The sequence below is a fragment of the Oryctolagus cuniculus genome, chromosome 2 (assembly GCF_964237555.1).
Source record: "Oryctolagus cuniculus chromosome 2, mOryCun1.1, whole genome shotgun sequence".
Taxonomy (NCBI): Eukaryota; Metazoa; Chordata; class Mammalia; order Lagomorpha; family Leporidae; genus Oryctolagus; species Oryctolagus cuniculus.
This window is the reverse complement of record NC_091433.1, coordinates 164804783-164817607: the sequence shown is the minus strand read 5'-3', so window position 1 is coordinate 164817607 and position 12825 is coordinate 164804783. Positions and strand designations below refer to the sequence as shown.

Here is a 12825-nt window from a genome sequence, read left to right as displayed (position 1 = left end):
TGGAATCTTAAGAATTTTTTCTGTACACTAAGGTCATATTCTCCATGAAAGGAAGATAATTTTCCTTCTCCCTTTCCTGTTTGGATACCTTTTGGTTCTTCATCTTGCCTAAGTTCTCTGACTAGGACATCTAGTACTATATTGAAGTGTCAAAAAGAGGTACCTTTGCCTTGTTTCTGACCTTAAAGGACAATATTTGAGTCTTTCACCATTGAGTTTGATGTTAGCTGTGGCCATCTTATATATGAAATACAGTTGTTCATTGCATTTCTTTTTACTTCTATAAAATTAGTAGTAATGTCCCCCTTTTCATTTCCACAAACGCAAGTTCCACATGCACTTCAGAATAGTATATATTCTGTTGTCATTAAGTGGCATGATCTGTGTGTATCTGTTAAGTCCAATGGGTTTACAGATATGTCTGTGTCCTCTATTTTCTTGTTGATTTTCAGCCAGGTGGTTCTGTCAACTATGGGAAATCAGACATTAAAGTGTTTTACTATTATTCATTTGTTGTATATTTCTCCCTTAAATTCTGTCAGTGTTTGGTTCATTTTTTTTAGGAGCTGTAATATTCATTATATGTACACATTGTTTTGTAATGGTCTTCTTTGTCCCTTGTAACAGTTTTTGACTTAAAATCTATTTTGCCTGATAATAGGTTAGCCACCCTCACTTTCTTTTGGTTACTATTTACGTGGAATATATTTTTTCCATTTTTCACTTTCAACATTATTAGTATGTAGAATGAAAGTCTCTTTTAGAAAACATGAAGATTTTGATTTTTTAAAAATCTATCCTTACAATACATACTTTTGGTTTCAAGAATTTAATCCATTTACATTTGAAGTAGCTACTAATGGGAAAGAACTTAGGATTCCCACTTTGTTGTTTTCTGTATACCTTTTTGGTTTTGCCCTCTTTCCCTTACTGCCACTATGTTTGGGTGATTTTTGGTAGTGATGTTTCATTTCCTTCCATATGTATTCTGTAGAAGTTTTCTTTATGGATACCATGGAGATTACAATCCATGTTAAACTGGCAGCAATTTCACTTCAATTGCATACACAAATTCTACTTCTTTACAGCTCCACCACTTGATTTATATTATTGCTGTTCTTAGTTATATCTTTATATGTTGTGTAATCATTAATATAGGTCTATAATTATTTTTGTGTTTTTCTCTTCAAATCTTGTAAAAGAATAAAAAGCGTAACAAAAATTATAATAATTCTAGTTTTTTTATTTTTCTACTTTTACTGGAGGGTTTTGTATTTTCATGTGGCTTGAGGTTTCAGTCTAAGCTCCTTTTGTTTCAACTTGAAGAACTCCCTGTAGCGTTTCTTGTAGGGCAAATTGAATGGTAATGAACTCCCTCTCAGCTTTTATCAGGAATTGTTTAATTCTTCTTTTATTTTTGAAGGATAATTTTGCTTTTTATGCAACAGAATTCTCAGTTGATACATTTCTTTTTTCTTTGAGCACATTAAATATATTATCCTGCTGCTCTGGCCTGCAATTCTTCTGCTGAGAAATCCACCAATAACCATTTGAGGATCCATTATATGTGACAAGTTGCTTTTCTGTGGCTGCTTTTGAGTTTCTTTGTCTTTAGCTATCAGTAATTTGAGTCTGATGTGTCACTATGTGATGTCTTTGGGTTTATCCTGTTTAGAGTCAACTTCTTCCTTTGTATTTTATTGGCCTTCCTCAGAATTGGGTTTTTGATCATTATTTCTTCACATAAGCCCATGTCCCTTTCTTTTCCTACTGGAATCTCCATAATTTATATATCAATCTGTATCATGGTGTTTCATAGTCCCTTGGGGTCTTTTCACTCTTAATTATTTTCTTTTTAAAATTTTTAAAAATTTTTTGAAGATTTATTTATTTATTTGAAAGGCAGAGTTACAGAGAGAAGGAGAGAGACAGAGACAGAGACAGAGAAATATCTTCCATCTGTTGGTTCACTTCTCAAATGGCCACAATGGCTGGGACTGGACCATACTGAAGCCAAAGAGTCAGAGCTTCTTCTAGGTCTCCCACATGGGTGGCAGGGGCCCAAGTACTTGGGCCACCTTTCATTGCTTTCTCAGGCACATTAGCAGGGGGCTGAATTAGCAGCCAGAAATTGAACTGGTAGTCGAATGTGGGATACTGGCCTGGCATTGCAGGCAGCAGCTTAACCCACTGAGAGCCCTGCATCGGCCCATCTTTCTTTTTCCTCATCAGAATTGATAGATTCAGATGACTTGCCTTCATATTTTCCTGTTTTTTCTTCCTGTTTGATTATTCTGTTGCTCACTGCGGTGAATTTTTAAATTGTTAGAATTTTCAGCTCCACAATTTATGGCTTTTTAATAATTTGTATTTTTTGACATTTTCATTTTGTTCATATATTCTGCTCCTGATTTTAAAAATATTCTGTTTTCCTTTACCTCTTTGGGATATTTAAGACTTTTCAAAAAATTGTTATCTATCAAGTCCAAGACCTATGTTTCCTTTGGGTTAATTACTGGAAATTGTTTCTTTCAGTGGGGGAATCTCTCCCAGATTGTTTGTATGTATTTTATTTTTGTTGAAAATCGCATATTCTAAACAATAGCCACCTCTTCTAATCTTTGTAGAATGGCTCTATGCAGAAGAGGGCCCTCACTTATTGGAACGATGTGAAGTGTAAGGTCTTAAGTCCTTTCTGAGCATGAATTTTGCCTATGTGTTTGTGTGAATGTGGATTTTCCCTAATTCCCCTATTTATGTTCCTGCTTTTAAATCTCTTAATTGCCCTAATTGTCTCACCTCTGCCTCTTCTTGGATCCTTAGATATTCTATTCTGTTCCATTTCCTGTAATTGTTGGCCTCTGGTTGCTCATGGATCTGTTGTGCCTCTGTAGCTCTCATGCACTACAGTACGCATCACGGCTTCCAACCTAATATCCAAACTATGTGTTCATTTCTGTATGAGCTCTGAATCGAGAGAGACAGAAAGCAGTATGCCTCTGTGCAGACCAGAACATGGCATATAAATTCTGCTCATTTAATTTTGACCTGAAACAGGAAACAGGAATCAGAAAACTTCCTCTCACCCTAGCCACAACAGGGAAGGATTGTGGCATGGGTGATCAAAAGCACCGCAACTTTTCCCACCATTTTGACTGTGGCTTTTTCCTAATTGGCATTTGCTTGCTGACTAGTTTCTAGAGCTCCCACAAAGCATTTCCAGGCTACCATTGTCCACTTGGTGCTTCTACGAGAAAATGAGGGCCTATTCTAATGTAACTAAGTTAACTTACCACTGATATATTTCTGTAGCTAAGCTACTTTATTTTCACACTAAATAATGTCTTGCTCTCCTTAAGAGCCACTGTGCCTTTCAGAGATGCTATTGCTACTATTGAAGCTAGTAGTTGATCATGCAGAATTGAAGAGACAGATAAATGGCAAAGTTTTTATTAAAATTGGTAGCAGAAAATATGGCCAGTAAAGTGCATGAGGGATAAATGTTTATAAGTGAATTTGAATTTTAAGGTGAGCTTCTTTAGACCTTCTAAAATTTCTGTTGGGAAAACTTGATTTGATATCACAAAATCTATGAAATGCCTTTCGCATGGGGAAGATAGATACAAAAATAATCTTTAACCCAAAATTAATAGATATAGTTAAGTTTTGTCACTCATATTTGGATATGCCTTAGTTTTATTTATTGGGTGCTACTGTAGTTCTTTTAATGAATATGTAATACTTGTACATTTTTTATGGAATAGGATGTAATATTTTAACACATGTAAACAGTGCAAAGTGATCAAATCAAGTAATTACCATTTATATTTCATTATCTTTTTAAAGATTTATTTGTTTATTGGAAAGGCAGAGTGACAGAGACAGAGAAGAGATCTTCCATCTACTGGTTTACTTTCCAAATGCCCTGAACAGCTGGGGCAGTGCTGGACCAAAACCAGGAGCCAGCAACTCCATCCAAGTCTCCCATATGGGTGACAGGGGCCAATTACTTGGGCCATCACATGCTACCTCCAAGGCACATTAGCAGGAAGCTGGCTTTGAAGCACAAAATAGCAGGGACTCAAACCAGTAACCCAACATAGGATCTGGGCGTGCCAGCTGGTGTCTTAACCCCGTGAACCATAATGCTCACACAAACACTCATCTCAAAATGCAGTTGTTTACTTGTTATTTCAAGTCTTTCCTGTGAGAAGAAGGCCAACTCTGGCTTCTTCTGTTTGACCAGCTCAGTATTCTCTGCCCTGTTTTTTAAGTTGGCTTTCAAATTTTCTGAGAAATGCCCAGTTATAAATCTAAAATCCTATCTAAAGTAGGAAAGTCATTTTCCCACATTTGACTGTTCTTAATGTGTGGGAAGAAACTAGCCTACACGTTCTCTTTTGTTTTATTGGCCACTTATGCTCTATGGTGTGTGTTCAGAATTATCGTAAGTCTCCATGTACTTAGCCTTCCATATTAATTTTAGGGTGTAGCAAATTCATACAAAAATTCCATTGCAGTTTTGCCTAGAATGACATTAAAAATTTAGATTACTTTGGGGCTATATGCAATTTTTATAAAGATTTACTTATTTATTTATTTACTTGAAAAGAAGTTATAGACATATACATCGGGGAGGGAGGAGGGATAGGAGGGCAGGGGAGAGAGAGAGAGAGAGAGAGAAAGAAACTCCTATCTATTGCATCATTCCCCAAATGCCTACAACAGCTCAGAGCTTAGCCAGGCTGAAGCCAGGAGTAATGAACTCAACCTAGGTCTCCCAAGTAGGTGACAAGGACTCAACTACTTGACCTATCACTTGCTGCCTCCCAGGAGGGCACATTTAGCAAGAAGCTAGAGTCAGGATTGGAGCTGGGACCCAAACTCAGGTGTTCCAATGTGGATATGGGCATCCAAGCAGCATCTTAACCTTTGGACCAAATGCCTCCTCCTGAGGTTGTTCTGATATTATTATTCCTGCACATGGATACTTTGCCCCATTACTTAGATGCTCTTTAATGTCCTCAGATGATATTTTATAATTTCCTCCAGAAGGTCAGAAAAAACTTTTGTGAAATTTTCCTTTTGGTACTTTATATATTTCTTGCTTTTATAAATGTAATAATTTATAAAATTATTTTCTAGCTTATTTTATAGAGTGTAAGAATACACACACAAAAAGAACATAATTGATTTTTAAGAATTGATAACAACTTTAACCACTTATCTGTAAATTCTTCTAGATTCTCAAATTTTAGTTTTTCGATTTGTGGATTTTTTTTCTTCTATCACTTATGCTTATAATGTGGATTTTTCTTTTGTCACTTATTCTTAGATCAAATCTAAGAAACCATTTTCTAATCCAAGATCAAAAATATTCACTCCTATGTGTGTGTGTTTTTTTTTTTTTTTTTTTTTTTTTTTTTTTTTTTTTGATAGGCAGAGTGGACAGTGAGAGAGAGACACAGAGAGAAAGGTCTTCCTTTGCCATTGGTTCACCCTCCAATGGCCGCCGCAGCCGACACGCTGCGGCCGGCGCACTGCGCTGATCCGATGGCAGGAGCCAGGTACTTCTCCTGGTCTCCCATGGGGTGCAGGGCCCAAGCACTTGGGCCATCCTCCACTGCACTCCCTGACCACAGCAGAGATCTGGCCTGGAAGAGGGCCAACCAGGACAGAATCCGGCGCCCTGACCGGGACTAGAACCTGGTGTGCCGGTGCTGCAAGGCGGAGGATTAGCCCAGTGAGCCGTGGCGCTGGCCTCCTATGTTTTCTTCTACAAGTTTTATAGAAGTTTTAGCTCTTATAATTAGGTTTTTAATACATTTTGAGTTCATTTTTTATCTGATGTCAGGTAAGAGTTCCCCTTCACTCTTTTGCATGTGGATATCCATTTGTCCTAGCGCTATTTGTTGAAGAGTATTGTTTTCTCCACTTTTGTCTTGGGACTCTCTTATCAATATAACTAACCACAAATGTAAGAGCTTATTTCTGGAATCTTTTTTTTTTTTTTTAAATGTTTGAGAAGCAGAGAGATTGACTAGTATGACTCCAAGTTCTTTTGGTTTGAGCAACTGGAAGAACAGAGAGCCATTACTAGAGTGTTGTTGAAGAAGTTAGGTAAAAATTAATAGATTCCTTCTTATCAAAGCCTTTGAAAGTTTCAGTGTCTGGAAATAGTTGCAGTCCTCTAAAGAAATTCTTTGTTTGTATCTTTGTTTCTAATGAAAATTACAAGTCATGTGTCTGATTGCTTGGCTGATAGAAAAACAACTCCATTTGTGTTCTTTGTAGGAACTGTGTAGATATCTAAAATATGTGATTCTTTAATTAGCCTCATGCACATCTGTCCATGCTTTTATCTTTCTCTTATGCCTCTAAATTTTTCTCCTTTATGTATGTGTCTTTATATATCAATTTAAAAATCTTTTGAGAACATCAGGGTTTGAATAAATAAATATAAATTGATTGCATTACATGCCACCAAAAAGGAAATGTGTGTGTTTTGGCAGGGTGGGAGGGGGAGGGTTGTATAACTTTTAAAACCTAAGTTAAAATTAAAAATTAGAATATCATCTTGAACTATAGGTAAATATTTATCTATACATGTTGGGTACCTGTTGAGTTCCTACAATTTTGTATCATCCATTCGACAATGTTTGATGAATACTCACTACATACCAGGTGCTATTCTGAGCACTTGATACATCAGATAATGAGCACTACTGTCAGGGACTGTGGATTCTACTGGGGCAGGTGCTGACAAAATACAGCACATATAATAATTAGTAAATTAATATTGTATGTTACAAGATAAAATGTGCTACTGGAAAAAGTTAAGCATGATAACAGAGGTTGGAGAAGAAAGGAGCTGGGGGTTTGCAGTACTAAAGAGTGGTCTTCAGGGCCACATTGAGCAAAGGATGTGCAGCAGAGACTTGAAGGAGGTAAGGAAAGAGCACTGCTTCTCAGGGAACAGTAGGCAAAAGTTCTGCAATGGGAGCATGATTGGCAGGTCTTAAGGAATAGCTAGAACACCTATGTAGAGCTGAGTGAGTGACAAAGGTTGTAGGAATGCAGTCAGAGAGGTATTGGGGTTGGGAGACAAATTGCATAGGGTCTTATGGACTGTTTGTAGGACGTGAGCTCGTCTCTGAGTTAGAGAGGATGCCATTACAGAGTTCCAGGTATAAGAATGGCGTCATTTGGCTTGCATTTTGCGAGAATCACTCTGGCTACTATACATAATTTTATCGGAGAGGTTAATGATTATTTCTGCAATTTTAGGTATATTACAGCTAACACTGACACAGAAGAACCAAGTTTTCCTGTCTCTAAGGCACTTAACACACATGTAGAGGAATTAAGTTTAGATGTCCTTCTTCAGAAGGTAGATCATTTACGTATGAATGAGTCTGACAAGCAGGAGAGTTTTGAACTACTTTGTGACCACAAAGAAAAGGTAAGAGATACGTTACGACATATTAATATAACCTTATGAGGGGTCATGCTTGTGAGGGTCTTCAAAAAGTTGGTAGAAATGTAAATCATGAAAAAACTTGATTTTTATACCAACATACTTCTCTCTTAATTCTGTTTTTCCACAAACTTGTTGAAATACCCTCATATTGATTCATTTTAAGATCTAGCTTTCTTTTTAAAGATTTAGTTATTTGTAAGGCAAGGCAACAGAGGGGAAGAGACAAAGAGCGGAGGACTCTTGCTTCTACTGGTTCACTCCCCAAAAGGCTACAACAGCCAGGGCTGGGCCAGGCTAAAGCCAAGAGCCAATAATGCTGTTCTGGTCTCCCACATGAGTTGCAAGAGTCCCAGTATTTGAGCCAACTTTTACTGCCTTCCCATGTGCATTAGCATGAATCTGGATCAAAACTGGAGCAGCCAGGATTTAAACTAGCACTTCATTGCAAGTGGCAACTTCACCCACTGTCACACAAGGCCAGCTCCTAGGACACATTTCTTAGGGTGGATATTTGTATTTGAAATGTTATATACATAAATATGCATAGGCATATATTCAATCATCCATAAATGTCAGTGTATCTCCCTAAGTTTTAATATATTGCAGTGGACAGTGGTTATGGTCTGGACAAGTTACCCAATTAACGCATGTGCAATTATATCTTTTCAGTTTAAGGATGAAGTAGAGTTTATGTGGCGATTTGCTCGTGGTTATGGAGATATGTATGAGATGTCTACAAATACACAAGAAAAGAAACATTATGCCAATATTGGTAAGCTTTGTGTAATCATCTATAATCAGCCAATAGTGGGTTTTAATTACAACTAAATTATTTTAGCTGCAACCAGTGGGTTTAATTTATTTCGGTATATCCCAGTAACAAAAACATACATATAGTCTCAGAAAAACAAAAGTATATTTAGGACAAAAGTATGCATGTTAGAATAGGCAACTGAAATTTCATCTCTTAAAGTTTATAAAATCACAGAAGATAGGTCATTAAGTGGCAGTGTTTCAAAACCAAAATCAGGCAAAGGACAGTTGTTTCCAGCAAAAGCTACTACAATTATAACACACTTTGCTCTCTATAACATAGAACTCTAAGTACCACAAAGAAACAAATAACTTCTCAGACTTTAGTTAATGTTGTTTTATCAAAATCTGCTTTAAGAAAATAAATGAGCCTTGAGTTGCAATTATTTCAGCTGAATGAGGAGTACATGTTGATTCATTGTACTATCATCCATAATTTTGGCATATTTTTGACATTTTGTTAAAAATAACAACAAAAGCAGCCAGAATTTCTAATTGCTATTGTTCATATCACCTTGACTCTTAACAGATATCAAATTCTTTCTTGCAAAAACCTGTCACCGTCATTTCTCTGAGCTTCAGCATAGTAATTTGACATCAATATAACTGCAATCCTTTTATTTCAAAGTCTTCTCTGACACGCTTTTCTTCTATGAGATAGCATGGTGAAGAAACAGAAAAAAAAAAAATCTTCTCCCACTCTAGTTATCTGTCATTTTGATTTCCAAGAAAGTGGTTTTCCTGACCTCTTTACACTCAGCCAAGTGTTTCTTCCCTGGAGGTTGCTGTGCTGCATGACCTCTGCATATTAATTCTCCCCAGTGGGAGGAGGATGAGAAGACATCCCATCCCCTTCTTGTTAAATATCCATCATCGGCTTAATATGGCAGTTTTTCTGTCTCAGTTGTTTTTGGGTCATATGCAAAGTGGAATTCTAGAATTTTCTTAGCTTCAAGGAAAATAAAAAGTTAATCAAAAAGAACAAATAGATTTATTTTTGTATCTACTAAGAAAATCAAAGCCTATCTATGGAAACTGTTTCAGCATGCATTAATATTAATTTGTTTCTTTCTTAAGTACCTGCCCTTCCCTGGGCATTATGTCAGGGGGTTGGAATGGGATAGCACAACAGACATATTTCTCAGACAGCAGTGGAGCTTGTGGGAGAGAAAATCTTAATACCTGTCAATAATATTAACGAGCCGTTGTTATATGGGAAAGGGATGTATAAAGGAAAGGAAGCTATGATGCAAGGAAGTCTCTTATGCAAGAAACAGCTTCTTATAGGTGAAATTCACTTTGGATCTCTATTTTAAAGTGGAATAGAGAGGTTTTCAAGATGACAGAATAGGGAGGAAGCTTACTGCTCTAGTCTAGGGGAAGATAGTTTAAAAAAGTGGAAAGAGTACAACCCCTAGAAGAGTTAGGGAGAAAATGGCAGAGAAAACTCCACACAAATTAGAAGGACACTGTGGACCTATGTGGAGGGTGTGCACACGCACAACTCAGGACTCTAGCAGCTGAGAGCCTCAGCACCAGCTTCGGAGAGTGAGGTGAGATCAGACTGCAGCAGCCTAAGCCACTGGCGATACAGCTGTGGGAAGAGCCTAGCAGGAGCCTGGCTTGGAGCCCAGTGAGGGACAGTGTTCCTGCCAACCTAGAGGAAAAAAAGGGAGACATGTTTATCTCTCACTGACCACCCAGCACTGGCACCTTCTAGCCAAGAGAGGGAAGGCACCATTTTAGACATGTAAAAGTTGTGCCAGTTTGTGTCCGGGTACCCAGCAACCAGCTAAGAGGAGACACCTGGATCTGACTGGGAAAACTGACAGGGGGCTGGGTGCTCATGACTATGGGAGGTTTTGCTGAGGCTGAAAACACTGTGGCTGCGTGGGAGGGTGCAAGATGTGGCTGGGTCTTTGGGCAGTCACTGTGGGTGGCTCCACATGCTTAGGGCCCCATGATTCCCTGGTAAGAGTCATTGCTGCAGAATCCATGCTCATACCAAGGATGCTCCCAAAAGAACACAGCAACACTTCAGTACTAGAATGTGAAGATGAAGAGATTAAAGAAATGCTAGAAATGGTGGGGCCGGCGCTGTGGCACAGTGGGTTAATGCCCTGGCCTGAAGCATCAGCATCCCATATGGGCGCTGGTTTTAGTCCCGGCTGTTCCACTTTTTATCCAGCTCTCTGCTATGGCCTGGGAAAGCAGTAGAAGATGGCCCAAGCCCATGGGCCCTTGCACCCGTGTGGGAGATCCGGAAGAAGCTCCTGGCTCCTGGCTTCGGATCGGTGCAGCTCCCGCCGTTGTGGCCATCTGGAGAGTGAACCAGTGGATGGAAGACCTCTCTCTCTCTGCCTCTCCTCTCTCTGTGTAACTCTGAGTTTCAAATAAATAAAGTAAATCTTAAAAAAATAGAAATGCTAGAAATGGAATTCAAAAAATTGATTGTAGGATTACTTAGAAGTAATCAGAAGCAAATTCACAAACTAAAGAAGTCCATACATGACATGAATGAAAATTTTACCTTGAAATTGAGATTTTAAGAGAAATAAAAATGAAATATTGGAAATGAAGAATTCAATAGAACAAATAAAAAAATGTGGTGGAAAGCCTTAACAACACACTCAGTGAGTTAGAAGAAAGAAAGAACATCAGAGTTAGAAGACAAATCTCTGGAAACTTTACAGTCAGACCAAAAAAAAAGAAGAAACTAGAAAACTAAAAGCAGTGTTGGAGATTTATGGGATATTATCAAGCAACCCAACATGCAGGTCTTAGAAGTTCTTGAATGTATAGAAAGAAAGAATGGATTAGAATGCCTTTTAGTGAAATAATTGCAGAAAACTTCTCTAATTTGGAGAAAGAAAAGGAGTTTCAAGTACAAGAAGCACATAGAACTAATAGACATGACCAGAAAAGATCTTCACCATGACACTTTTTGAGTCAAACTCTCCACAGTTAAATATAAAGAAAAGATTCTAAAATGTGCATGAGAGCAATGCAAGATTATTTTCAGAGGCTTTCCAATTAGACTCACAGCTAACTTCTCATCAGAAACCATACAGGCTAGGAGAGAATGGCAAGAAATATTCCAAATCTTAAGGGAAAAAACTATCAACTCAGAGTACTATAGCCTGCAAAGCTGTCATTTATGAAAGCCTTACAAAAGATGCTTAAGCCTGTGCTATATACAGAAACACAGAAGCATGGTCATCACTATGAAAGAAGGTGAAGGCAGAAAATCTTCTAGTAAAGGTACAAAGGGAATCCAAAGTAAACAATAGGAGTTTTTTTGAAAAAATGGCAGGGCCAAGAAGCTGCTTATCACTAGTCACCTAGAGTGTAAATGGCCTCATCTCCCCTGTTAAAAGATATAGACTGGCTGGGCTGGTGCTGTGACTCACTTGGTTAATCCTCTGCCTGTAGCACCAGCATCCCATATGGGTGCCGGGTTCTAGTCCCGGTTGCTCCTCTTCCAGTCCAGCTCTCTGCTGTGGCCCGAGAAGCAGTGGAGGATGGCCCAAGTGCTTGGGCCCTGCACCCGTATTGGAGACCAGGAGGAAGCACCTGGCTACTGCCTTCAGATCAGCACAGCGCACCGGCCGTAGTGGCCATTTGGGGAGTGAACCAATGGAAGGAAGATCTTTCTCTCTCTCTCCCTCTCTCTCTCTCTCTCTCTCTCTCTCTCTCTGACTCTATCTGTCAAACAAATTTAAAAAAAAGATACAGACTGGCTGACAGGATTAAAAAACAAAACCAATGTATTTGCAGCCTACAAGAAGCACATCTCACCAACAAAAGATGCACACAGACTGAAAGTGAAAGGATGGAAAAAAGATATTCCATGCTAACAGAAACCAAAAAAGAGCTGGTGCTGCCATTCTAATGTCAGACAAAATAGACTTTAATACAAAAACTGTTAAAATAGACAAGGGCACTATGCAATGATTAAGGGATCAGTTCAACAAGAATGTGACTGTAATAAATATTTATGCACCCAATTATAGGGCACCTGGCTATTTAAAAGAAATGTTAATAGATCTAAAGGGAGACCCAGACTCCAATACAATAGTAATGAGTGGGAATCCTTCCAAACTCCCATGATGCTGGCATCACCTTTATTCCTAAACCACTAAAAGATATAACAGAGAAAGGGAAAAACAGACCAGTTTCTCTAAAGAACATAGATGCAAAAATCCTCAAAGAAATATTAGCTGATTGAATTCACCAATACATGAGAAATATAATTTACCCAGATTTATCCCTGATAGGCAGAGATGGTTCAGCATTTGCAAATCAATTAATGTCTACATCACATTAACAAATTGAAGGGCGAAAGCCATAGGATTATCTCAATAGATGCAGAGAAAGCATTTGATAAAATACAATACCCATTCATGATGAAAAATTTTAGCAAATTGTATATAGAAGGAACATTTCTCAATATGATCAAAGCAATTTGTGACAAACTCAATGGCCACCATCCTATTGAATGGAGAAACGCTGGAAGCATTCCCACTGAGGTC

At 38.1% G+C, this 12825-nt stretch overlaps 1 protein-coding gene across 16 annotated transcripts in view; it reads left to right on the top strand.

Moving 5' to 3' along the window:
* RMDN2 (regulator of microtubule dynamics 2) overlaps window positions 1-12825 on the top strand; it is a 103924-nt gene that overhangs the window by 25434 nt on the left and 65665 nt on the right. For all 16 annotated transcript variants that reach the window (XM_017340818.3, XM_017340815.3, XM_017340816.3 and 13 more), the window contains 2 exons: window positions 7288-7462; window positions 8150-8252. In XM_017340818.3, coding sequence (XP_017196307.2) covers window positions 7288-7462; window positions 8150-8252 — 278 coding nt within the window. The remainder of the gene's footprint in view (window positions 1-7287; window positions 7463-8149; window positions 8253-12825) is intronic.